We start from the raw sequence: 27,684 nt of genomic DNA, 5'->3' as shown, positions 1-27,684 counted from the left end.
ATGCCTGATGCAGACACGCAGGAGAAGGGATTTGTGAACTACATGGCTGACAAGGAGCAACGAGCTGGGAGAAGCAGCCCTGCTGGGATGGTGCCTGAAGGCGAGAAGAAGCTGCACGAGGCCGTGTGCGTGCTGCTGGTGGAGCTGTGCGAGAGGTTCACCTTCTTTGGCATCGTCTGCAACATGATCCTCTTCTGCACGGCCAGGCTGGGCTACCCCAGCCACCAGGCAGCCATGGTCAACATGTGCTTTGTGGGCACCTCCACGCTCACCCCAGTGCTGGTGGGCTGGCTGGCAGAGTACCTGGTGGGGAGGACCAAGCTGGTGTGCATCTGCATGTTCCTGCACTTCCTAGGTGGGTGACAGCACCGTGTTTTACTGCTTCTCTTGTAGAAATGTGCTCTTGAGCAGGTGTTGGGCATCTCCTCTAACAGCTGGGAACTCAGCTCCTCCTCTGCAAAATGCACTGCAGTGTTTTCACTTTTGCAGCTTTCAGCAAGGCAAAGCAGAGTTTGTGTGTGCATCTTGTGTAGCTAGTGCACAGGCTTGGCCCCTCTGAAGTGGGTCAGCTGCTGGCAGCAAGGATGCTCACCTCTTAAAGTTGGTCCCTACGGTTATTGGTGTTTGGCACGAGTGCCAGGCTTCAGTCAGAGAGAGAATTCTAACTCCTAACTGCTTTCTTGCTGTTAGGAGTAAGATAATGTGTAAAGGTGCAAAGGAGTTTTGTATTTGGACAAGAGGAAAAGTATTTAAGAACACACCAGTATAAACAAACTTTGCCTTAAGTATCCTAATACCTGCACTGAGGGCCTGCCTGCTGTTGGCATGTTCTGAACCTTCCCTGAGTATTATTTTGAGCATTTTTTACAGAAAAAATACTGCTCAAACAAGATCCACCTGTTCTGTGGCAAGTAGGGAATATCCCATGCACAATTTGGGCCTCCTGCTGTAGGGTATCTCCCAGCACAACCTGCTGGTTACTCTGGCAAATTAAACCAAGTTGATAGAAATGCTTCTTGCTTGAGTTTTTGAGCAAGTCTGATTTCTACAGTTGCCAGACAGTTATTGTTATTTAGACATGCAACAAAGAAAGTAAAAAAAAATCAGAACATTCCTGAAATGTTCTTGAGCTGATTGCAAAGCCATTATTCAAGCAGTCTGGAAAAATGTTTGCTGTTGTGTTCCACTGTTTCTCCCCTGGTGTTCTGGTTTAAATCTCTTTCTGCCACTTGTCCTTTCAGTGCTTTTCTTAAAGTAGAAGATTGGAGACACAAGCACAATTTGATGCATTTGGATATTGTTTTAACTAGAGCATTTCTTCCTTTGGAGATAAATCATTAAACATTTCTGATATGTTAAACTTTAATATGCAGTCGTAGTGGCTAATAGTGGTGTTGTTGAAACACCAATATATTTTAAGCTTAGTCTCCGTTAAAACTTTAAAAATCCACAGCTGACTAAATCTGAAAGACTTGCTTTGCAGACTAGAAGAGGCAAATGCAATTCATGGCTTTCATTCATTCATGCAATTCAGTGCTTCAATACCTACATTTTCTGAAGATCATCTTTTCTATGAAGCTGCTGCAGAAAAAAAAAATGAATTCTTCCCACAAAAGTTTTGAGAATTTATTTCCTAAATTATGATTCTTATTACAATTCTGTGATTTTGGAAAAAAATTGCACTCCACTGTGGGATATTACATGGGATTTTTTGGTTAATTGTTGGTTCAGTTGATAGAAGAACCTGAATTCTTGCAAGCACTTCAGAGGAGGTTTGGTTTCTCAGAGGTCCAGAGTGGTATTGCTTTACATAGCAACACCTAAAAAATTTCTGCCTCTCTATGGAATTCTGCCTCTCCCTCTTTACACTTTTCTGTTTGTCTTTGATTTTCCATCTGTCTTTTCATACCTGCATAGAACATGCCTGCTCTAAGAAACACGTCTTATTCTGTATATCTGTAATTCCTTTCCAGTGACCATTTCCTTTCCATTCCAGGCACAGCACTGTTACCTGTGGTGTCATTCCCTTTCGAAGACGTTCACATCGACAGACGACACATCCTCCTCACCCTGCCCAAAAGGGAGCAGAAAATTGTGTTCTACTTTGCACTCCTCACAGCCAGCCTGGGAATAGGAGGAATAAGAGCCATTGTGTGCCCTCTGAGTGCCTACAGCCTCGAGGACTGTGGGCCAAAGGAGCTGCTTTCATTTTTCAACTGGTTGGTAATTTAGTGTTGGCTAAATATCTGTCGCGAGTGGTAGAGCATTGCCTTGAAATTCAAGGGTTCTGTGGATTGCAGGTTTCACATTTTATTTTTAATGGCAAAACCTTGAGATTTTGGAAGAGATTCCAAGAGTTAAAACTCTTCCTGACTTCTTCCTTTTGCTCATAGATGATAATCTATTTTGGACACCTACAGAAGTACTCAGTTTTGAGGATTAAACAATTTGCCCAAATACTCAAAAGACTTGCCTAACATTTTTGGTGTTGGAACAATGTACTCCATTTTGTTTTCTGCCTTTAACACTGCTATTTCTTTAGGATATTTTGCTGTTGCTCCCTAACAGTGTCAAAATTCAATGATATATTGAGATTTACATCAGTTTTTTAGCAGTAGACTACTAGTTTGCTGGAAGTCAGGATTGTGAGTTGTCTCAAGCTAAACTCAGTGGTAGGGATCTGCTGTATTATTTCAGCTTTGCTGCTGCCATTCTGGCATCTGATAAACCTCTTGGCATTTGTATTTTGGTTGATTTTTTTTCCCATTCATAGGAGTAATTGCTCTTAAAATGGTTCTTAAAATCAGGGTTTGGGTTTTTTCTCATGTTTTTGGTATGAATTATTTCTTTCTCCATGCATCAGGGAGGTAATTTTTGATGGTTTGTTTGCCCTTATTTTCCCCTTCTGTAGCCCTATAGAGAGTGCTATATTTTGTGGTTAAACCAAGCAGAGGGACTCCCCATATTTCTACTTCAAGGCAGGGTGAAAGAAAGCCCTAAACTTCCCCCTTCTTTCTCCTTTACATGCATGGTTATTAAAATAAAAACGGAGCATATTTGCATATTCACAATAAAATGCTGAAGAATCAGTGAAGATCTTGGTGAATCAGGTCTCTCCTCCTTTGGGGATGGCTTTCCTGGCTATTCTTTTTTCCTCCAATTATGTTAATATCAAGGAGTTTTTGAATTAAATCCAAACTTCAGTGAATAAAGTAGCTTTACTAAAGGTGGATGAGACTGTTTAGTTCCTTAGAGCAGATTCTGCCTCCTTGACCTGCCCATAGCAGAGAAGAGGGGAAAAAATCCTTCCCTTTTACTTTATTCTGAGTTTTAATCCTTAATTAGCAACATCATTTTGATTAAATAAGACTCTGGGGGATTAAGACTGGAGAGCAATCAGTTGTTCTGAAGGATAGCTCTGGAGAGTTTATTGTACTGTGGTCTTAGCCATTCAGAATTGTGTTTAATCAAAGTGACATTTCTCAGTGTTGATTACAAAGGAGATATAATACGAATAAAAAGTTCCTTGGGGGAATCCAAATAGGTCAGTTCTTGGAACTTTGGAAATATCAAGAAAGGCACATGTGCAATTCAAAAAAATTTAATTTCTGCACTGGCACCCAAGGAGGGGCTTTGGAATGTAATCTCAAAATTTAGAAAAGTGGGAGGTTCATTCTGAACATTTTTAATCTAATTAAACCCCTCAGAATATAATCACTTTTTCTTGGTAGCCTGTTCTCTCTTGGTGGGTGTTTGTCATGAGATTGAATTTTAAAATGATATAAAATAGGATGGCATACTCTGGATGAGTTTGAGTCTGGTCTTATCCAAGTTCAGTTTCAACAATCACAATTATTGAATTAAAGACTGGGTTAAAAGTCCTGGTAGTTACCTGTTTTCTAATTCAATCCTTCAAGAAGTTTGCTTGGCACATCTTACAGCTTGGTTCTAAGCTGCAGTATGTACTGTGGCTCTGACCTTATAAATAAATAGAATATACCAATTCTAAGTGAAGAAGCAACTTGGATTGGGTTGGATTAGTTTTTTCTAGGTCCTCCTGCATTTCCAGGGTTAAGGTTATGGACTGGTTCTGTTTTGGAGCAGGAGAAATACATTCTGTCTGTGGGGGCAGAGAATGAGAGCGAAGGGTACAGAGAGAATGGGCAGAGCTGTATCTTGTCTTACAGTTTGTACAAAACTGCAGAGAATGTGAGACCAGTGGTGTTTTCCACTCTCACTCTCTCTGTTTTGTTTCCACATATTGCAGATCAGTTTCTGCCATTTCCTCAATACACTTTACTTCGACTTTTTAAAAACTTTTTCTGCCTCTTTGGGTTTTTTCCCCCCCACTTTGTTTTTGCAGAGAACTCCATAGTGATTCCCAGAAAACTGACCTCCTCCTACCAAGCTGTATAAACATAAACAATACTTTTCAATAAAGAAGTGACATCCAGGTGATTCTTAAAGTTTTCACCACAAATGAATTTCTGAAAAATGTTTTAAGAAGAGTATTTGGTTTATGTGGGCTTGTACCATTTAAGTTTGTATCTGCACTGCATTCTTGAAATGAACCTCTCAAGTTGGTTTTTGGCTCTCATTGTGAAGAGGCTTTTCAGCAAGGAACTCTTACCTACAAAACTAGACAGAATATTCAGCTTGGTGTATCCAACTAATCTGCCATGCCCTGGTGTGAGCTCTGAGACTCTTTATGCAATAAAGGCCTGAATTTTGTTCTGCTGCTGTCAGTACAACATGAGCACAGCCCATGGGTGTTGAAGTTAGTTCATCATTCTTGTTTTGGCCATAGGGATTGCTGAACATGTTGGTTGGGTTTTTGCTTTCTTCTCATTTTTGTAAAAGGAACTTTACATTTCTGTCATAAAGTATTTTGCTATACAGCAGTCAAAAATGAAAATGCTCTCCTGTTTTTCCTACTCTTCAGGGTTTTCTTTGGATGCTCCTATTTCCAGCCAAACACTCATAGAGTCATGAATAATATCAGGACCTTGGGTAGCTCAGACACAACTCTTTAAAAAGTTTGGAAAACAGCCACTGAAGCTTCTGACTTAATAATTGTCAGTTAAGAATTGATTCAAAACTTTTACACAAGTTCTAGCCAAATGAGTCATGTAATTGTATCTTTTTAAAAGCTTTAGTTGAATGGGTCAATATTTTTATGTACCAAATCCCTCCAACTGTATCATCATCGAGTAACATAATTCCAAATCTTTTGTCACTGAGAAGATAATTCTAGATTCATTAGCCCAAATACTCAAGCTCAAACAGCATGCATGATGCAGAAGTGGCACTGAAGAAGAAAATGAGCTTTTCTTCTTCTAGTAATAGGTATTAAGCTTTATAATTGTGTATTTCACCTGTAAATTAAACCGTTTTGCTATGGCTCCAGCAAAGGCAGAGGAATCTCTTCTTGCAGTTGCTTCCAGACTGTAATCTTTGACACATTGGGACAGCACTGCTCAAAAATTGTGGTCTTTTCAGGGGTTCCAGACTGCAGTAGGCCTGCCACTAGTGGCATGCCACCTGCTTCCAGCAGTGTGTGATTTATCCTGTGGATGTCTTCTGTGATTAGGAGGGGCTCAGTGCTTGGGAAGCACCTCTACTACAAATTACAGTCTCAGAGAAAATTATGGTGGGGAAACTCCTTATCAAGATATTCCAGAAGCCAACAAAAATTCAAGCTGAGCCTGGCAACTAATAACTGATAAATCAAATTTTAATATTTCTTGCATTTTTTAACATTTAATATTTCTTAGCCAAAGGGTGGTGGCATTAAGACATTTCTCTCTTAATCTTGAAGCATATGATTGGATGATATTTCATACGCAAAACTTGTTACCAGATATTAAATGTGTAAATGGTAAATGTTGATGTATTTAATTAATGTCACCCACAAGAATATTTCCAGTACCAGACTGATAATTTGTTCAGCTCTGCTGCCTTAGTACACTTACTTTAATCATATACCTCTTGGAGCTGAGACATTTGAGTGAAAATCTGTTTTAATTGCTGTGCTAATGTGTGCATGGTACTGATGCTGTCCATGATTACTATACTTAACCATGCCTTTAATTGGATGTTTTAATCTTCTGTAAAAGCTTTTATGTTATTCAGCCTCTCCACTTTTCTCTCTCTTGTCTGTGTGCTCCAGGTTTCACTGGCTGGTTAACTTGAATTCAGCAGTGGTCTTTGTCAGCATTTCTTACATCCAGCAGTCTGTGGCCAGGAACCTTGGCTTTCTTATCCCATTTGTGTCTGGGCTTATGGCTATGATCACAATTCACATGGTTCGGGGAGAAATGATTTACAAACCCAAAACAGGTAAGAGGCAGCTCTGTCTTAGGAAACATCTTCAGAGATTGCTTTCACAGAAGAAATCAATATCTAAACTATTTCGACTATAACTCTGCCCTGTTTGGTGATAGGTCCTTGGGGTTTAGTCCTCCAAAATCTGCCTGTGAGACATTCTGTCCACCCTCGGGAGATTCTGGGTAGGCTGTAAAAGTCTCTGGGAAGAAGTCTCTGGTAAACTCATGGCTGTTTTCTGTCATGTCAGGGCATGTGTCACAGCCTTTGCCTGTGCAGGAAGAGGTGTAACATGCCTGCTGCTGGTGGAATTAATCTTGTCATGTTTCATTCAGCCTTTTGTCTGTCCAACCCCTTTCATTCCAAAGGAAAGGAGAGGGCCATGACCACCTTGGAGACCAGGTCAGATGAGCCAGGACAGAGCTGAGCTGTTGCTTTACTGACTCTGCTGGGCTTGTCATGGGGCACTCAGTGCATCTTCTGATTTCAAACCTGACTGGGCTCAAACCCTTGCAGAGCAGTAGCACCCCATTACTGCTTCTTATTCTCTTTTTGTGTATGTCCAATCTCCAGGGTAGGGCAAAGCAAAACAACATTTCTCTAACTTAAAACATCTCATTACAAGCTCTGCCCATGAATTGAGCTAATACCAAATTTCCTGTTATCTTTTATTTACTTCTGGAAATAACTCTGCTTTGAGAAGAGACCCAAGTCCTGCTTGTTTTCTAGTTAGCTTCTTAGTCAATTCTCTCTGGAATTCTGCACTATTTTTTTTTCTTTTAGTCTTCAGATTTGCTCTTAAAATAATCTAGGTCTGAAACTTAAACATCACTTGCAATGAGTGGTGAGAATAGTTGCCAAGTACAGTCCTACAGAACAATAAAAACTCTACCAACTCTGTTTTCAGGTTTTGATATGCTATTTCTGATTTTATTTTATAGTAACAACATTCTGCAAGTTAATTCTACACAGCTAGGAAGTTATAAATATTAGTTTATCTTATAAAGTGCCCTTACTTAGTTCTTTAAAGCAAGTGCTTCCAGTAGGTGCCAATGGATATTTCTAGAAAATAATTTCCACATCAGAGATAGCAGAGAGACATTTTCATTCTGCAATCTTAGTTCATTTTGCATTTTGGAAAGTATTTATTTATAGATACTCAAATTATTGTAGTGCTTTAGCACTCAGAAAAACATAGCAGTGCCACAACCCCCATTTGTATGGATGGCAACTTGCCAAAGGTAAATGAACCTGCATTTCCAAGCCTGAAACTAAGTTTTGTGCTCATTCTACTTTTATTTCATCTGAAAAACAAGTTGGCAATTCCTGAACCCACTAACCAGTCAATAAGTTTTAATACGCCAAGTACTAGACTGGAAACTCCTCTTTTGTCCTGCATGCTACTTGAAAGACCTGAGATGATAATTCTGGCCTTGAAATTCATCCATGAAAATTCTCTGAAGTCTTCAACTGTTTTTTAAACTCCTTTTCCTTCTCACTTCACTACTGCCCTTCCTTTGCTACCAGACTTAAGCAAGCGTTCAATAAATGGAAAGAAAGTATGAATTTCCTTTGTTTTTTACCTGTTCAACCAAAGAAACACATGGTGGTGTGTCAAATAACTGGTTATAAAAGAAACTCTTCTCCATGGCTGTTGGACAGCATTGCTTCTGTAACTGGGTTGTGAACCAACTGGGTTCAAAAGAGAATTATTTTAAACAAATCCAGAGTTATTACCTTTCCCCTCCCTAAAAAGACATAAAGGTGAACATACCAGCTCGTACTTTCCCTCCCAGAGGGTTTTGTCTTGGCTGATGCTTATCTTGACAGCAGGTAGAAGCATATCAATGTTTAGACACGTCTAACTTCTCTGACTGCTTGCAGACAGTTCCCTGCTGACGACCTTTGGGGTGATTTTCAGTGCCCTGAAGACGTGCTGCGTGCGCCACCGCTACCTCAGCACAGCCGTGCCCAGCTGGCTGGACCACGCCAAGGAAAACCACGGTGGTCACTACAGTGAGACCCAGGTGGAGGGCACAAAGTCACTGGCCAGACTCTTCCCCTTGTTCACCTTCCAGATTCTCTACAGAACGTGCATTATGCAGGTGGGTAGACAGTTTTTAAAGAAAAATCTTGCAATAGGCTCTGGCGCGTGCTTAGCATCGTCTCTCTAGGCGTGTTTTTTCTGACTGTTGCTTTGCCAGCTGAGCAGCCTTGCGAAGTAGCTCTAATTGCCTAAGAATATACCTTGCTGTAGCCTCTGATCTCCTCAAATAGTGAGAATTGACTTGGTCAAGACTCATTAAGAAGCTTGTGTGAGTGCTTGCTGCTTCTTTCTTGGAACCTTTTACTGGTTGAACCATCTTGTGTGAGAGTCCTGCTCTCCTCGTGATGTAATCACAGTTACCAACACTGAGACTCAGGCTCAGTGTTCTTGAGAAATGCAATTTTCAAATGTGTTCCCTCACTTTTGGGGGGAGGTAGCAAGTCTTTATTTGCTGTTTTGGTTGTATGCTTCTCCTACACTTTTGACAGGCTTGTGTGGCTGCTGTACCTACAGTGGGAGTTTTGGGTGGGTTTCCAGTCCTTTCACAGCCCCTCTGTCTGGCTGTCCTGAGTAGGTGTGTGGGATATAAATGTAAATGTGTCAAGAAGCTTCTTAAACTGACACAATACCTTCAGATTCCTTTCTGTCTGGATGATCCTGGAGTTGGAGGCAACTGGAACGATGAGTTTATGAGCTGGCTTGTAAATTAATTTTTATGCATTGGTGTTAAAATGCTGCTTAAGGAAATTCTTACAAATCTGTGGCATATACTGCTTCACTGACACTTCCTCATGCCATCACTCCATGCTCCATCCATCTGCCTCATTCTTTCTCCTCTTTCCTCCCTAATTCCTCCCTTCCTCCAAAAGTATTGGATTTGGAGAGATGGGGAAGATTTTGAGATGATCAGAGAATACAAATTTATTGTGAAGTACAAATGTTTATTTAGTGCTTTAGGAAGGTTAGTAATGTTTTACTACAATAATTGGGTTAATCATCACATAAACTTATACATATTACAACATCTCTTGCTTGCAGAGGTTGATATAATTTTCTTTTTCTGGTAAATCAGTCTGATTTAATCTCCTTGCAATTCTTCAAAGCTGTTTGCTCTTGCCAAGACTTCCTGTTATCAAACCTCTTATGCTAACCTGGTCCAAAGTCCATTACCTGTCTTGTGTGCCCCAACACAAAAGCACAAAAAAAATCCCAAGCAAACAAAAAAAATTTCAAAATCAAAACCACACATACAAGACCAAGGTTATGCATTAGTGACCACATGAAAATTAAACAGCTATTATAATATATCAAGTTGTTTATAAAGTATTTATGTAGAAAATACAGATGTCTTTCCTCTGCTGAAAGAAGTCAATCCTTTGGCAGAATTTCCAAGAACTTTAAGGCTCTTTCTCAAACTCAGAGATAGATCAGTATCTTTCTTGTAAAGATTAATAGTTTTTTCTTCATATTATTAAGTTAACAGATTTCAGGGCCTATGATTCATGTTGATGATATTTTAATTCCTATTCAGAACTCAATTCTTATTTGCAATAGGCATTGGAAAAAAGGAACCAGAGAAATTTTATTTAGTTCTAAACATACATAGTTCTGTTACTGTTTATTCTGTCTTTTACAGTTTATATTTCCTTTTGGAGGTGGAATGTAGGTGAAAAATATTTTTGTGAAGAGCTAGCATTTGAATAATTCTTGAGCACTGAACAGACTCAGAGTGGGTGAGGTTGGCTACAGCCATTGATGAGAAACCCTACATGAGCTCAGTTAACAACTATACATTGATTTTTGGACATCTATAAAGCAGCAATATTCTCCCTGGGTTTGAAATCAGTGATCATATTGAAGAGAGTGCAGGATGCTGCAGAAATCCAGAGCTCAGTAAAAACAGAGACAGAGTAGAGAAATCAGTTCTAGGCTGAGTTCTGTCATGACTGTACTCTGGGAATTGCTCAAGTTGGAATTTCCCAGTCTGTGTGAAATACAATGGATTATGGCTCCCTACTGCACATGAAATTAGTTAATAAAGTTTCCTCAAAAAAATCCCAAACAAGCAAAAAACCCCACTGAAAAGTCTGTAAATCTGCTGGTAGAAGCCATCAGGATTTTGATTTTACACTTTTTGATAAACTCAACAGCTCTTCTGTATAGCCTCACACAAACAGGAGGAATTATTTGCTTTTGTAGTGAGAGTCTTCTAAATCCTAATTGTGTATCCAGTTGACTGCCACTGGGTTCCTCATCTTCTTTCTGTCTTTGGTTTTCAGTTCCCCCAGGTAAAAGGAAATCCCCTATGGGTGCCCTGACTCTGAGTTGCACTAAGCTGGTTCTAAGGCTATACCCAAATCTTTGTTCCCTGCAGCTTTTAAAGTGCTCCTACCTTGAGCACACAATCGTGAGTCGAAAATCACCCTGTGCCTTGCAATTCTAAAATAAAATCACTCTGCATTTTGCTATTTCAAGATTCTGATGTGTTAGTCACTTCACCCAGACAGTGTTTGAAGTTCTGGGTGGAATTATTTAGTGTAGTGGGTGATGGCTCTAAATAGGGGTGATCAAACAAACTTTTAGACTGTTGCTTAATTTGTTAAATGTAGGAGAAAATCTTATAAAAGGGAAGTGTTATGTTCTGGCAGAGAACAATCTTGTCATTATGTGAAAGGCTTTCTTTGTGAATGCTTCCTTTTTTGCCAGCAGGTATTTGGTTTAATGTGACTTCTTCAGAAGGAAAAACTTGGAGAGGTTTCCAAATATAGTGAAAATCTTATCCATGGATTGTGGTTTTATCCTTCAATACAGATTCCTTCAGGATATTATCTCCAAACCATGAATTCCAACCTGCACTTTGGTGGATTTGTCTTGCCAGTTGCAGCAATGAACGTGATCAGCATTGTGCCCCTACTGATTCTTGTTCCTATTTTGGAGTGCATTAACTCCTGGCTCTTTAGCTCCAAGAACACTGGGCATTCTCCAACAATTTACATTGGTATGTGAAAAACACACGTGTTTATACAGCTTTAATATGCTTTCTGGTTTTGAAAGAGAAATTTCAGTGTGATGGGTGATCCTAGACAATTATATCTGACTATAAGTGTTAACATGGATTTGTTTTGGGATGATGCTCAGAAGTAAAAATGTTTCAAAGAAATTATTGAAAAAAACCCAGTCCTTAAACTTAAAACTATTCCCTTTCATAGATACTCTCATTAAGCTTCCTACATTTTTTATCTTCCAGTCTGCATTGCAAACCTCAGATGAAAATATTTATAAACTGCTATTTTCTCAGTGTGCTGCTATTAATTCAGTGCCCCATGGCAGGCAGCACAGTGAGTACTGACACACACAGAGGTATTAATCTGACTAAATTAGCCTAATTAAGAGTGTTATTAAGTTTTATACAAACCAGAAGCATATAACACAGCAGGTTGCAATTAGCCTAGTTTTTAAAATAACATCTGCATTAAAGCACAAAAAGCACATTCAGATAATCATTTTCCTTTAAACCATGGAAATTTCAAGTTAGTATTAATGTTCTATCCTGTTATGCTGAACAGCAGTAGAATATATGCAGTGGTTTGTTCTTAATAGGTTCATTTATCAAAATAGCCTCCTGTTAGGGGTGATAAACTACCTGAGGCATAAAAATACCTGTGAGTACAGGCAATGGCTTCAGATATCCAAGTATATGACTGCACCTGCAAGTATGGTAGACCTCTAAGTGCCAATATTTTTGCCAACAGTTAATTAGGTTCTCAATTATTTTCAGCAACAAAATTGGAAGTATAAATAGGCAGTTGGTGTTAAGCCAGCCTATAACTATGTTTTAATTCAACTCTTGTGAGAAGAAGAAGAAATTTAAGTAGTTTTCTGGAAACTTTCAACAGCTTAAGAATAGCAGTTTTCAAGGATGAACCATACAGACAACTGAAATACCTAGTTGCTCTCTATTAAGGGTCAACATAAAAACTGTAATCTGTTACTCTGTAGTTGTTGGTTTATTCATAAAGGTCCAATACAGTTTTTAGATAATATAAAGAGCCTTGTCCCAGAATCACCCCTAAATATTACCGAAACAACTTGTTCCCCTGTAAAACCCAGGCCTCAGACAAGTAATTCCAAACCTCTTGTTTTAAAGAGGACTGAAAGGAGAAGGGTAAAGATGAAAACTGTACCTCCAAGGCTCTTGGTTTCTTCCTCTGCCTGTTAAAGTCTTGAAAAAAAAGCTGAAATTTTTGGGCACACAGAGGTTACTTTTTCTGAAATGTATTGGCTTTTAGCAAAGGAAAATGCTTCAAGTTTGTTGCCCTGCTAGGAATACTGAAATGCTGGAGGTTTCTTCAGTACCAACATAATTTTTCACTAGGAGAACTCTTGCTTTGGATGACAACAAGAAGCTCCTTGAGGGCTTCATACCTGGCTTTGATAAGGTGTATTGGCCAGAAAACGCTCTTGAATTCCCTCCTGCCATCAATTTTCAAGCAGTAATTCATTGATATTCTCATTAAGCACTAGAGGAGCCTAAAGAGCATCCAAGGCTCAGGTTAGGCAGAGGGGGTAGAATTTTCAAAGCTGCGAACATACAGGAGAAGTGTGCTGGAATAAGGGTGTGAGAGTTTGGTGCTGAGGGAAGAAACACAGAGGCCTTCAAGAACACAGCAAGGCTAAGGCCACTTAGCTATTGGAGTTTTTTATTCTCTTCTAAAAAACACTGACACTAAAAAAGACAAAGTGTATATATGTTATAAATATATGAAACAAAAGCTGTTGATGTCCAATCTAATAAGTGAAGCAATTGCCAGTCATGAAGTCTTGATAAGAAACATAGAGTCTAAGCATTTGAGCCAAAACTGGCAAAAGCAACCAAATTCTCCTCACATTATAGCTTTAAAAATGTTGGAAAATCAGAAATTTAGTCAAAATCAATGGGAGCTCAAACCATGAGAAGTATAGATAATTCAGGTTCAGAGATTTGCTGGGAAACCTTTCTTTCTTTGTGTTTTCTGAGAGGGTACAAACATTTCATACTGCCAAGATCAAGAAATACAAAATAATATATTTTAATAGTATCCTCTATGCAATGGGTGATGTGTGGGGTAGTTCTAATACATCTGAGTTTTGGAAGAATTTCCTTTGGTTCTGTTCCTACCCTTTGTCTTGTATTATGTGGAAGAGCATTTGCTTCTTCTTTCTTTTCTCCCTCAATATTAAAAAAAAAAATAAAGGTAAAAAGTTCTTCGTGGCTTTGGTCTTCAGAGAAGCTTTTCCTCTCTCATTTATTCTGAACTCTGAAATTGTGTGTGTGTGCTGAGCTGGTCTTCTTTTGCCACATATACATAGCAAGTACTCTTTATTCATGTTGAGGTGTCCAGGAAAACATGATTTGGGGCGGCAGTAAGAAGCTTCTTTTGCATTTCTTAGGAGTTTGCTGCACTCTAAAGCCAGGATGGTGGTGTAAGTGTGGCCTTGGTGAATGCCCTGTGCTCAGTTGTAGGTCACTTATCTGCTGCCCTTTCCGTGATGGCTGCTGGCTTCTCCGAGATCCACCGCAAGCGCTTCCCCCAGGTGGAGCAGACTCTGTCTGAGGAACTTCTCCTGGTCTCCTCCATGCCTTGCTTCCACCTGGCTCCTCAGTACATCCTGCTTGGAGTGGCTGAAGCCTTGGTGACTCCCTCCTGTGAGTAAAATCAAATAGGCTAAAGGAAAGGTGGCCTGATTCTCAGAGAACTGTATCGGCTTCCTAAAAATAATTACTGTCATCTGATATTTTATCCCTGGCTCTCTTCCACGGGCTTAATGAGCAGATCTGTGCTTTACCTGCTTCAGAGAAGCATAATTTGTCTTGCTGGCTGTAGCTCAGGATAAGCAGTGATGTTCCAGATCCAGGGGAAGGGAGCACAGCCCAGTCAGGGCCCTGGGTGTCCCAGTCCCCTTTTGGTCCTGGAGCTGAACCTGTTTCAGGCAGGATGAGCTCCTGAGGCCCCTTCTGAGCTGGAGTCTCCTGTGATGATTTTATTGAGATGGAATAAAAACACACCTGAGAGCTGAGCTGTGGTTACGCTCTGGGACCACCTTAAAGGCCACAGTCAGAGCAAGGTGAAGCAATTTTGATTTTTGGACCCAGCTAATGGAATTACCTGCCCACATATACTCTGTGCCAGTGAAAAACATGTCAAAGGGGCAGGTTAACCTGGAGGAGGGGGTAGGTAGCTGCAAGGTTTTTGTTAGTGCTCCAATCAGGAGTCATGAGAACATGCCTCCCCAGATCCTCATGTCTCAGCTTGTGACATGGAGCCAGAGATAAACACTCCTGTTTTTCAGAGCTCAGCTTGTGCCTGCCATCCACACATTATGTAGTCATACTCTTGATTGTGAGTCTGAACCTTTTCTGCTTTCCATAATTTACTTTTCTGTGTCTGCACTGACATTTTTGAGTCTTGTTTTCTTCTGAGGAGCATGCATAGTGCTTACAGGTGTTTTACCTTGCAGAGCTTTTAAAATAAAAAAAAAGTTAGTATTATAAAAATAATCTTAGCAACATTCACTTAGAGACACAGGTAAAGTAATTGACTGGCTGATCTCTGCAGGCATTTAATTCTCTGGGTTGAGTGTCTCTTGTTCCAGTACAACCCCAGAAATGTTCAGGTTTGTGTTTAAGAGCAGGAAATAACTTCAGTGTCTCAGCTTCATTCTTATACTCTGAGACTACTGAGAGCTGTGGGTCACAGTCTGTCATTAAAAAGGTAATTTTCCCTAGTTTTAAATACTTAGCACTTTCATAATGCCTCTTCATCTGATAGCTCTCAAGTACTTAACTGAGACAGGTTTCTAGGCAGGTAATTTGGTTTCTAGGTTACAGGCTAAGTGTAACTGAAAACTGTGACCTTCTCTGTTTAGCTTAACAAAAAAAAAGGTTAGGAGGTGACTTGCTTACAGTCTTCTCATGCAAAAGCAGCAGAAGAATATTGCTGGTAGAATAAGGCCTTTTAATCTGGCACACAGGGACACAACTGGAGTCCAGTGACCAGAGGATTACATTAGCCTTTAAAAAAGAAATAAAACTCCATCTTAGGGCTTGTCTTTTTTTTTTTTTAAGACCTTTTTTAAAGGTTTATAATTTCTTAGGAGGAAAAGCTGTCCTTCCCCGTTTAATTAGGGATTAAGCATCGTGCTTAGAGCTGCAGTGAGAGGTGTGACTTAAGAACCCAGCTAAATGGGAGTGAGTCTAAAGAATTGCAGATAAAAAGCTAAAGGGAGGTGCCTAAACTAGGACGTTGCTGTAGCTGATGGGGAAGGAGGTCTGCATTCATGGTAAAAATTGGTGCCTGGCCCCGTATGAGTGTTTTGGCTGTGCAGGCAGGGCAAGCCAGCTCTCTGCAGTCTGGGGCCTCCAGCTGCTGCTGGAGAGGAGCCTGGTTATCCCCCAGGTCTTGCACTGGCTGAGGTTCACTCAATCATCTCCAGCCTCTGCATTCAGGCTTCTGACCTGAGCTCTGGCTTTCCACTTCGATTTGGTTCCTGAACAGCAATTCAGTTCATTCAGTGAATCTCCATGGAAGTCAGTGACAGCCTAGACCCTCACAGAGCTGACCCACCTTTCCTGACATTTTACTGCCTTTCTTATGCAGAAGGCCAAATTCAGTCATTATAATAATTTACTGGACCTGGAAGTACATGATCCAAGCTGAGGAGGGGAATGCTCACTCTCAAGCAGAGGGAAGGAAAGAGATAGCTCATCTCTGAAAAGCTTGGTTAAAGATGTTAGGTTTGGCACATTGAGCTCTTTATTTTCATTAAGACCTCTCTTATTGAGGTTGTTCAGCCTGGAAAAGAGGTGACTTGAAGGTGACTTAATTGTGTCATTTCAGTACTTGACAAGTGCCTGCAAGAGAGATGGAGATTATTTACAGGGGCATGTAGTGACAGGACAAAGGGGAGCAGGTTGAGATTAGATATCAGGAGGAAATTCTTGACTGTGAGGGTGCTGAGGCTCTGGCACAGGTTACCCAGAGAAGCTGTGACTCTCCCACCCCTGGCAGTGCCCAAGGCCAGGCTGGGCTTTCAGTTGCCTTGTTTAGTGGAAGGTGTCCTTGCCCAGAGCAGTGGGGTTGGAACTGGAGAACTTTAAAGTCCCTCCCAACCCAAGCTATTCTATAATTTGGTCCCTGACACTTAAAACTGTGTTTATACAATATATTTCATTATCTTGTTGACAGAAGTTTTGAATAATCTGCTTCATGTGGCACGAGCATCTCTTAGAATATCTGCCACTAAGCAAGTCTGAAAAATAAAATCAAACAATGGTATTACTCTCCTCCACAGTGCTGCACAGTTCTCACTAGCCTTTGACAGGCTGAATTTGTAACCCCAGCTTGGTTTAAAGCAGGCAGCCACAGCTCTGTTAGTTAGAGGATATATTGGGGATGGCTTTGCCCACCAATAAATTGCAGTAGTCTCCAGGGGGAAATGCAGCAGCTGTTCAACAGCTCCCAGCAGCACCGTGGGGAAAGGGAGGAGGGGGGAGCAGGCTATTGAAACAGCAGGATGCAAATACCCAGGCTGAACTTGACCAAGATGCATGCTTTGCACCCCTGCTTTTAGAAGGGAAGAACAACCAGAAACTTTTAAGTCTTTTAGGGTCTCCAGTTAGCTGTACAACGCTTCAGGCTGTTGCATCTACAGATGGTGACCCAGGCTCACCTGCTTTCTCTTGCCCTCAGGCTTCTGGTTCCTATTGAGAGTGAGGAGGAAAACACTGTTCATGGTGTTTTTTTCTTTCATATGTTTTCAAAACTCTCACTTGGACATCCAAATTAAGAATGGTGAAAGGTGGTGATTGCAAAGTTTCATTTCTATTCAGAGGGGCTTCAGGCAACTCAGCATCCAAATAGGACCCTCTGCTGGCAAGTTTTTCAAGCTGGAGGTCATTCTAATGCAACGAATAAAGCAGGTGGGGATGCTCCGGAGTTGGGAGAAAAAGTGTGGAGGAGAACTCAAGGAGTGAAATTGGGAAAGAAAAGTTTTGGGTGATAGTGAAAATTGCACAAAAAGAACAGCTATCATAAAGTCTTGCTGTTACAGCCAAATTACAGCTGGTGGGATTATTTAGAGGCATCCATGCTACAGCAGCATGCTGCAGCTTCCCCTCTCCACCAAAGCTGTTGCTGCTTCTGGTTCAGCCTTCTGGCAAGAAAGTGAGAAATGAGGTCTTAAAAATGAGCCAGTGAGCCTGGGGGTTGCACTCCAGGGAGCAGGAGCATTGTCCAGCCTTGAGGCAAAGCAAGATAACTGTCCGAATTACAGCAGAGCTCTAGATTTTGGAGGTGTTTACAAGTGACTGTGCTGCACTGGCTCTGAGATAGGAGGTCCTGCTGTTCTGCAGTTAAATATCACATCCTTTGTCTTCATGCTTTACTGGCTGTGGTGGTGTTTGTGGTGTTTCTCTGCCCTTGCTCATGCCTGAGGTTTTGAAAGGTACAAGCAAAAGTCAGGGTGAAAGATCTTTCTGCACTTGGGGAATATGGAGAGCTGTGTGTGGGTAGCTTATTACAGATATTCATTTAAGCAGTTCAGATAATGCTTTGTTACAGGGTGCTTATTGACATGTTATAGGGTACATCTGATTGCACTTCTGCAGCAAGTAATTCTCTGCATAAAATATGGAAAATCACTAATAGAGATGCTTTGAAATTTTTGTGTTATCTATTTCTACCATCATTTAACTCTGTTTTCTTTTTTTCTTTTTTTTTTTTTTCTTTTTTAACTTGTAACCATATCTGCTTCCTTCCTAAGGTTCTTTGCTTTCATTCTGGCTTGTGCCTGAAAGAATGAGAGGGATTTCCATGCATTTTTTAGCTCTCTTTAATGGAGCTGGCTGCTTTATGGGAGCTCTCATTGTTCAGACAGCCCACACAGGCACTCAAGGTAAGAGTATGCTCATGGTGGGTGCTCCTGAGCAGTTTTCTAATATTATTGATTCGGAGAATCAGGCAGCAGAATTAAAAGGGATGCCAAAGTTTTATTGATTTGCTCTCACAATTAAGATGGAATTAAGATAGGAAATAGCCTTCCAGCTGTATTCATCCAATTTTAATGAGTCATCTTCGTTTTGATAGTCGGGGTAATTAGAGGATGGCATCTTGCAGGAAGTCCTCCTGTCCAATCTCTGTACTTCTGTTCTGGAAGACTGAAAATAAATTGGCTAGGAAGCACCTTTTTGTGTTCATGAAGAAGAACATTCATGTTGTTCACACTTACATGCAAGCCTCTGGCCTCGAGAGCAAGATCTGAGCTTTAAGGAATGGGGAATATTCCTTTCTGTCTGTCCCAGGATTGAGGTTTTCAGGGCTGAGGGTTTCAAAGCTGTCTGGGGAATTCACTCTCCTGGACCCACTGGTTCCTCAGCCTTTGCCCAGCTTTTGGAACAGCCAGGTTCTGTGACAATGCTATCTCCCTGTGGGCTTGTCCTTCTGCAGATGAATGCTGCAATTCCCAGAAATCTTCCTGTTTCAAAAGGAGTTGCTGCAGGTTCAGCCTGTTGAGGTTCAGTTAGTGGATGTTCTGAACTTGTTGCTTCTGGGTTACTGACTTTCAAAATCAGCCAGGAATTTCTTAAAGTCATTTTTCCTTTGCTGCTGAGCCTTTGTTCAATACAGAAAAGACTTTTTTCGCAAGGAAATTTAACAAGGAAAGCACTTGAGTTCTTGAACCGAGAGACAGGCATCCCAAATTTGTTCACAAATTTGAAATAGTCCCACTTGCTGAAGGAATATTTGTGAAGACGCCATTGCCAAGCTCTGGTGGAACATTTAGAGAGAATTTTTCATTAGAGACCACAACTGCTGGCCCTAATGCATGACACCACTGCAATTGGTGCAGGATTTTCTAACAGTTTAGGGTTAAAATTTTGGGTTCTTCTCTTTCCTACATCATGTAATTTAAAACCAAGCAGAAATGGGTGATGTGAAAGTGTGACAAGAAATTTTTATTCCTACTCACATGATCTAAACAAACAAATGATGCTTTGACACACAAGTCCTGTTTTTAAGTTAAAAATCTAATCAAAATTTTATTACAAGGTATAAAACATCACCTGGAGATGGGTATAAAACAGGAATGTCTACACAAATGAATCAGGCAAAGAACTATTAAGCCCCAAGCCATCCAGTGTGGAGAACTGAGCTCCTTGAATATCCCCTGGTGGAAAAGATTGTTTTTTATTATTGTGAGTTCAGTGTAATATGGGGTAAATTAAACAAATATTTTAAGGCAGACTGTATTGCTGATTTTTTCTCTCCCCCCCTTCAAATTATAAAAAGTATTAATTTTTATTAAACTGAAATATTTAGTAAAACTGACATTTTACTTCAATTTGACTTTGGAAATTAAATAATTGAAAATAATCAAGCATAATGTCAGCACCAAAATATTTTGCCTATGTTGTGTCACTATTATGTAATTAATTTCTGTATTGAGTATTTCTGTACTCTGTGATAGAGGAAACCAATTTTTGCGTTTGATTTGCAATTCACTAGATTTGTCTGGTTTTCTATTAAGGTGATTAATCCTTTTTTTGTGAAATCATTTAATTGATTCATAAAAAGTTTTTTTCTTGCCAGAAATACTGTTTTAACAGAGATGGTGAGACCAAGAAGGCTGAACTCTAAATTCTCCACAGGCTGCAGTTGCCACATTCTAACCCCTTTTGCTCAGGATTCTTGAACAAACTGAAAAGTTTCCTGGCTAAAATATTCCTCACTCTTAGAAAGTTGGGTGGCAAACTTCTCAACTTGGCTGTTCTTTTCTATTTTTTTTTTTTTTCTTTTCCCAAAGCTGTCTTTGTGTAACTTTGTCAGACCTGCTGTTCCTGTAGGTGGAATTGACTGCACCATTATCCTGAGCAAAAGTCACTCTGGAATTTCCAAGGGAATCAGTGACACTCTGTATTCCGATTAAGACGCTGTGATGGGAATGACTACTGCTAAGCAGGAAAAGTCCTCTGCAAAACTTGAAAAGCTTTAGGGAAAATCAAGTGAAAAATGCTTGATGATAGCTCTGTTGCTCTAGTTAGGAGTGTTAGAAATTACTTTTCATATTAATATGTAAACAACATATTACTGGGCTCTCACTTTTCATTTTTAAAAATAATTAGGATCTCACTGGGTATCTCTTTCTCAGTGTTCCTTGCTTGAATAAGATTAATAATTCTAAATTACCACACAATTCACAGCTTGCAAATGGTGGTGATGTTCCTGGGAGTTCATTTGTGTTCTAACACTCCTCTGCTCATCCCAGGCTGTTCTCCTGCTGACTCCTGGATCACAGTAGGTTTAGGATCAGAATTTTGGAGGTGGGGATAGACTACAGCAAAACAAAAAATGCATTTTAGTCTCCCTTTTGGTTTTCCCCTAGTTTGGTAGGAAATGTTATACACACAATTTTTACAGTGGACAGCTTCTTACAGTGGACTCTGGTGCTCATTACAATCAGCAAAATAATATTTTTTTTGATTTATTGAAACCTAATGGTTGCCTAATGACCCAGTAAAGATGACTGCTGTAGGTATCAAATTTTTGCCCCCTCTTAAGTCAATTTAAATTCCAATGACACAAATTAAGATTTTTACTTTTTTTTCAGATCTGTTTAAAGAGCTTGTAAATATTTGGTATCTGGACAATTTATGAAACTGGGAGTAAAGCAAACCAACCAAAACTATTTTTTTTCTTCCTAAAAAAACTCGACTAAGTTACTATTTTTTTTTACATTGGAAGAGCAAGTTCTTTCTCTTTTGCAGCAAGAGAGGATGGTATGGTGATGAAATGGTTCTGTGAGATTTAACAAGGCTTAGTGAGTGACTCCTGGGCTATGGATGCTTTTGTCTTGTCCCATGATTCTCGTTTCACTGAAACCTGAGCCAAGACTATTTCTGGTTCTCCCATCTCTAGCACTGAGACCATGTTTTTCCATGTTCCTGCAGCGAAGTAGATCCTCCACTGTGTATTTTGAAGTGTTGAAGCACAGAGGGTGTTGACAAAATTTAAACATTTTTATATCCTATTTTATGCCACTAGTTTAGAATTTTATTTGGGTTTTTATTGGCAGAGTTGATCAGATATCAGTCACAGTCAAAGCTGCATTAATCATTTTTAACGCATCTATGGAGGATGGTGTGAATATGATAAAATAAGACTTTTTTTAAAAAATCTGACGAGTGCAAACAGATGATGGGTGACAGTGATATTTTCAGTACAAGCTGGGAAACTGCTTTCTTTTGGATCCCTTACCTCTCCTAACATTTTAACGGAAGAAGATGCAAGACAAAACCTGTCCTCTTATGCCAATCATTTCAGAATACATTTCTCTAAAAATATTAATATAAATATGTAAGAAAGAAATAAAAATATAAAAAGGTCAGAGGAAGGAAGCTGTCCCAGACACAGTTTTCCTGCTTGTATTTAGAGAATCACGGGGGGAGTTTGTGGTTTGAGTTTGGGTTTTTTGGTTCTTTTTATCATTTTAGTCTTGTGTGATTCTAAATACCAAAGATGATAAAGCTAAAGGATATTTCTTGCAGTCCAGATGGTGGTGGCCACTGGTGCCTACTTAGCTAATAGGGATTAGAGGCAGAGTGAGACTTTAATTTGGATATGAACACTAAATATATGTCCACTAAATGGATGAAATTAAGGAAGGCAATACAAACCTTGTTAAAATAAGAATTAATTTTGTTTTTATGATCATAGCATAGGTTGCAGGATAGCTACAAAAATGCAGGAATGGTACAGGATTGAGTCACTTCTGGCGTTTGTTTTTTCTTCAAGGTTTTCCCCATAATAAAATAGAGTAGCGCAAAAAATCAGCAAAAAATCCTGGATGCCTCCCTGTGCAACTTTCCCTTGAGCTCTCTGAGGGTGCCACCAGAGCAGCAGAAATGTTTTGTGCACTAATATTTCTCAAAGACTGGCCCTTTTTAGGTTTTGTTCAATGGCTGGTATTGGCCACAGCCCCTTGCTGTCAGTCACCCATCAGAAACAGCCCAGGAAAGTTTTTGTCCATGTCCTGATCTCTGCTTCACCTCTACCTCTGCCTGCTTTGGTAGGATCAGTTGTTTCCTCTTGGTATTATTGGTAAATTTGGTAAATTCTTGGTAAATTATTCCTTCTTATTGGACTAACTTTGTTATTGTACATTATTCCTTTTCTTGGACTGAGCGATTTTGATGGAAAATTGATAGGACTCCAAAATGTCACTAAAAGTTTACCAGGTGCTTTCTTTCCATGATTGCAGAGCAGACTTGAGCAACAGACTCTGCCTAGGCTTCATTTTCCAGCTTGTTCTAAATTTGCCATAAAATACATAAGCAATTCACCTCTAACCAGTAGAGAAAGTCTATTTAAAATAATGCACGTAAAGGAAACTTCTGTTTCTTTGTGGTGATTCATGCTACTAAGTATTTCTATTGTTGGAATAGAAATGGAAATCAGGAGCTTGTTGCAGAAAGTTAATTCCCAGTGAGCAATTATCTGTGTGGCAAACCAACCTTGTAATTGCCACTTCTGTTGGCAATCTCCACAGAAAAGAAAAAGTTGCACAGAGCCCAAAGGCAGTATCTTTTGGGGAAAAGTGAATTGCTAGCATGTTGCGTGCTGAGGCAAGGATGGGGGAGTGCTGGACGCTCCAATCACAGCAGTGCCCAGGGTGCCTAATTCCAGCAAAACAAAAAACTGGCCCAGGGAGTCCCTGATGTTCATGGCTGAGGGTGAAATCCTGACAGTATGAACCCCAAAGGCAGACAGCCTGCAGACAGAATGTGGGAAGTGTTAGTGGGGTCAGGGTGAGAGCATCTAAGGGAGTTTTGGTGCCTGAAACACGTGAGTGAAGTTCTAGCACTGATGACTTTTCTCTCAAGGCTGCCACCAAGCAGAGAAGAGGATTCTCTTTAAAGTGAGTATAAGCAAATGTAAATGTAGTGCAGGTTTATCCCCTATTTCATGGGGAAAAAAAATTAAAAGTAATGAAATAAAAAAGAGCGAGAAGTAATTAATTTTTGACTGTAAGTAGGAAAGGGTTATATTAATTTTTGCTGCATCCACTGATGAAAATATATACTAGAAGGATTATAAATCTGCATATCCTTAGGACTGCTGCCTTGTTCCTCTGTAGAAGAAGGGACAAGAAGGCTTGTTGTCCTGTTCTGAGAGGAAAAGAAAGCCTTGATCCCAGCTCTGATAGGAAGAGAAAACCTTGATCCCAGCTCTTGCTTTGGACAGAGCAGGAAACTAGAGAGAAATTGTGTGCTCTATGGCAGCTGGAGCCTCACCATATCCTGCCTGATTTTGTCCCTGCCTGTGCTGTCGATAATTTGGATTTTCCAAAGGTTCTCTGTTATTATCCTGGCCTCACTTTCTAAACACTGGTAACTCCTAAAAGAATCAGGGAGAGAGAGAGCAAGGATCTTTGACCCAGGCCATGGAGAAGTGGGAGTGGAATTCAGTGCTTTTCTCTGGTGCCTTTATCAGTGATAACACAGAGAATGGTGCAAACGGACCTTTGAAACTCAGAGGCTGCAAAATTGTTTTTGTTAACTTTTTAAGTCCGTATTTTGTGCTCAGGTTCCACTGGAAATGCCATTCCATGAGGAAGCTCCTACAGTTAGCTTAGCCAGGGTGAATAACTCAGTAGAGAGTGTGAGCTCTGCTCTGACAAGCTGCAGTGCAGACCCCCATGCATGATTTCTCTTTCATCACATCCACATGCTCTGGCCCTGCCTTCCATAGGCCCCTGGGGGATGCAAAATGATGCAAAATGAAAAACTACCTGATTGTGAATGATGACAGTAAAAGTTTATAAGCTACTAAAATGAAGTTACAGCACCTAGGAGCTCAGTCAGCTTACAGTGTTGGATGATGGGTTTTTAAAACTGGCTCTGAGATAATGCTGTGAAGGGAAGGGAGCAGGCAGAGGTCTGGTGGTGCTGCTCTGTGATGGGAAAAAGGTAACATGACGTGGAGATAGCTGTGCAGGAGCTTAGAAGAACTGATGGTACTTGTTCTCTGACAGTCCCAGGAGAACTAAAGGCAACAGCTCTGAAAAGAAATGTGTTTATAGCTCTAAGATGTGAAGAGAAGAGAAAAATGTAAATATATCAATATGTGTTTGGCAGGGTGTAATCCTTTGACTGGTTTTTCTCCCATGCTGTGGAACTGTTCTTTGTCTCTAATTAGAAAAATATTTACAATCTAAAGATGGCAATCAATGTGTAAAAGTGGCATTAGTGGCCAAAGGATCTGTTAAGGCCATCAGGTTTTGACAATCTAGCTGTGGTAAGAAGTCTGGTTTTCCTTCTTTCCCCATTAGCTCATTCAAGGGGTGGATTGCCGCATTATTGAGATGGGCAGGATTTGATACCAGACTTTCATGCAGGAGAAAGGTGACTTTGGGCACACTGATGCTGCTGTAGTTCAGATCAGGGCGATGCTTTTACTCTAAATCTCCCAATAATCTCTGATTTGCATCTCCTGCTGCAAGGCAAGCTAATTCTTCTGCAAATGTCTCCTTCACCAGGTAGCTGGTTCCCACACTTGCTGCATGAAGGTAAATTGGAGAGGTTCTTCTTCTTCTTGGCTTCCTTAATGATGGTGAACACCCTGGGGTTCTGGGCCATTGCACACAGGTACGTGTGACAAAATGAAAACTTGGTGTTTTGTTTGTAGGTGCATTTAGAAATTCTAATAAAACCTGTGGACTAGTGTGTAATAAAGAATTGGTAGTGATAGATCACATGTGGAGCGGTAAAAAAAAACCTTAAAACTGATGTAATTAACCTTTAAACAGTTAAAGGGTCTGATTAATACAAAAAGCCCTAAAGAAAGAAGAGCATCATATTCTTACTTTCATCATATTCTTTCTGGAAAGGTGTTAATTTTTTGGCAGGGAGTTCAGATGGGAACACAAAGCTGTACTGGCCATGGAACTGACCTCCACTGGCTTTGGTTTTGTACCCATCTACAGAAAGCATTGCTGCTCTCCCAGGGAGCTCATACCTTTAGTGTGGGACACAGGGGTGGGGAGAAAGCTGCATTGCTGCTGGTGTGCAGCAGTTGCAACAGAACAACCCCCAGATATTTTGTGATACTCTACTGGGCATGGGAGGAAAGCAACTTCGTGCTGGAGACAAGAGAACTTTATGCCACCTGTAGAGCCTGGGTTTAGTCCCTGTGTTTTGCCTGTAAAATGCAAGGAACTCACAATTCTGGGGATTTAATCCCAAGTCATTTTCTGTTGTCAGAAAAATAAATACAAGATCAAGAAGAGCTTTGCAGCTGGTTTACCAACCAAAGTTTAATCTTGTTGATTATCACAATGTGATTCTCTTTTTTTTGAACTGGGCCACAATTAAAACCATTTCTTCTGAGTGTACTTTGTACTCCTCATGTGGGATTTTATTCTACTGTAAATTGAAATTTTCATTTGTGGCATTTACTGCTGAAAACTAAGTTTTGGTTGTCAAAATGTTAACATAAAATTGGTTTAAACTAAAAAAAAAAAATATTTCGCCACAGCATAACATTTTGATGAAGAAATCTTTTGACCTCAAGTCTTCCTAAAAATAGAAAACCAAACATTTAAAAAAGTTTATTTCAAATCAGAATTTCACTTCAGAATCAAGGTGCCTCACTTTTCAATAATACAAATTTTGACTTAGTTGAAATATGATTTTTTGAAATCAATTGTTATTTCTTTTTTTGAAGAATAAGAATTCTCTGAGCAGGGAGGAAAAAGAGTGAAGACTATTCAGATAAACACTGATTTAGGCAGAGGGGGAAAACAGACTTTAAAACTTGGAATAAGAAAAAATACACTAAAATTTCTCTGAGGGCACAAACTATGTTAATTACTAATTTTTTTTAAAGGACACACCACAGGTATTATTAACATCTGCACCCAGTTTGATACTTCTCATCCTGAAGTTCTGAAAGGCTCTAAGGAAATGCATAATTGCATTTTCCTATTTTTTTGACTGCCTTGAAGTTCAGGACATGGAGGCACTGTAACTTAAAAATTATTTTACAAGTATTTATAAATTATATAAAAAGTTATATATAAACAATGGGTGAAGCTAATACCTTAAAGGATGTTTATTTTGTTATTTTCCTTCTATATCTCCCCCAGATACAACAATCTGCATGAGGATTGCACCAGTGGGTTCAGGGGAAATCTTCCTGGAGAAAAACTTTTGAAGCATGAAAAAGCCGTCAAGAATTATAATTCTGTCCTGGAAAGTTCTCCCATTTTGTCTCCTGTGGAGAAAACCTGATAAAATTTCACCCTGCTAAAATTTCAACCCTAAATTTTGGCGGTTTTTATCCACCAGCTTTCTAAGGATAAATTACCCAGCACACTTAAGTGGAATTATGTTCTGGTATTTATGAATTATCTGGTGAATAATAATGTTATTTAGAAGTTAACAATATAGCAACATTCATAGGATTTGGCCTTGAAGGAGGCTGCACTGTTATAATTCACATGGAGGCCAAGGAGATCTCACTGCTTGCCACAGTTGGAGAAAGGCTTTTAATCTTTATGTGGAAATAGGCATCCACATATATTTGTACTTAGGAATGGTCAAAAATGAATAAACATGCTAATTTGTTTGTTTAGCAAATTACTTTGTGGCAGTGTAATTTACAAGTGATTTTGATGGAAAATTGATAGGACTCCAAAATATCAGTGGAAGTTTACCAGGTGCTTTCTTTCCATGATTGCAGAGCAGACTTGAGGAACAAACTCTGCCTAGGCTTCATTTTCCAGCTTGTTCTAAATTTGCCATAAAATACATTAGCAATTCACCTCTAACCAGTAGAGAAAGGCTTTTTAAAATAATGCACCTAAAGGATTGAAATCTGCTCTTATCTGGTTGATGTTTACAGTGGTGGGAGTCCTGTGTACTGCTCTGGGCTCTTTCTGCTTTAGTTTCCCTGCCAGTGAAATGGACACAAACATTCTTTGCAAATTGCTTTGAAATTCACCAAAAATAAAACTAAAATCTAGAAACCAGATCCCAGACATCAGTCCATAAGGTGTGCCATGAAAAATTGATGCTGGGGCATCCAGTCTCACTTGGCAGCAGCACTGTGAGATTTGCCATTCCTGAAGGATGATGTGAGGAAAATTGCCAATAGGAGAATGGGAGACTGGAATATATTAGCACCAAAATTACTAATTGCAGCCCAGCTGAAGGGGGGTAAAGAGAATTAGGAAAAGAAGATTTGGAAAGGGTAGATGCAGCTGGAGATGTGGGGAAA

At 39.8% G+C, this 27,684-nt stretch overlaps 1 protein-coding gene across 1 annotated transcript; it reads left to right on the top strand.

Moving 5' to 3' along the window:
* On the top strand, nucleotides 1-26,696 carry SLC15A5 (solute carrier family 15 member 5). Its single transcript, XM_031060532.1, has 9 exons — nucleotides 1-355; nucleotides 1,997-2,219; nucleotides 6,170-6,339; nucleotides 8,209-8,429; nucleotides 11,183-11,369; nucleotides 13,869-14,057; nucleotides 18,173-18,304; nucleotides 24,944-25,052; nucleotides 26,552-26,696. Exons 1-9 carry the CDS (start codon nucleotides 1-3, stop codon nucleotides 26,694-26,696), a joined length of 1,731 nt encoding a protein of 576 aa, XP_030916392.1.
* Nucleotides 26,697-27,684: the final 988 nt, after the last annotated feature.

The sequence above is a fragment of the Geospiza fortis genome, unplaced genomic scaffold (genome assembly GCF_000277835.1).
Source record: "Geospiza fortis unplaced genomic scaffold, GeoFor_1.0 scaffold13, whole genome shotgun sequence".
Taxonomy (NCBI): domain Eukaryota; kingdom Metazoa; phylum Chordata; class Aves; order Passeriformes; family Thraupidae; genus Geospiza; species Geospiza fortis.
The sequence above is the reverse complement of the archived record's forward strand: the minus strand, read 5'-3'. Positions and strand labels throughout refer to the sequence as shown.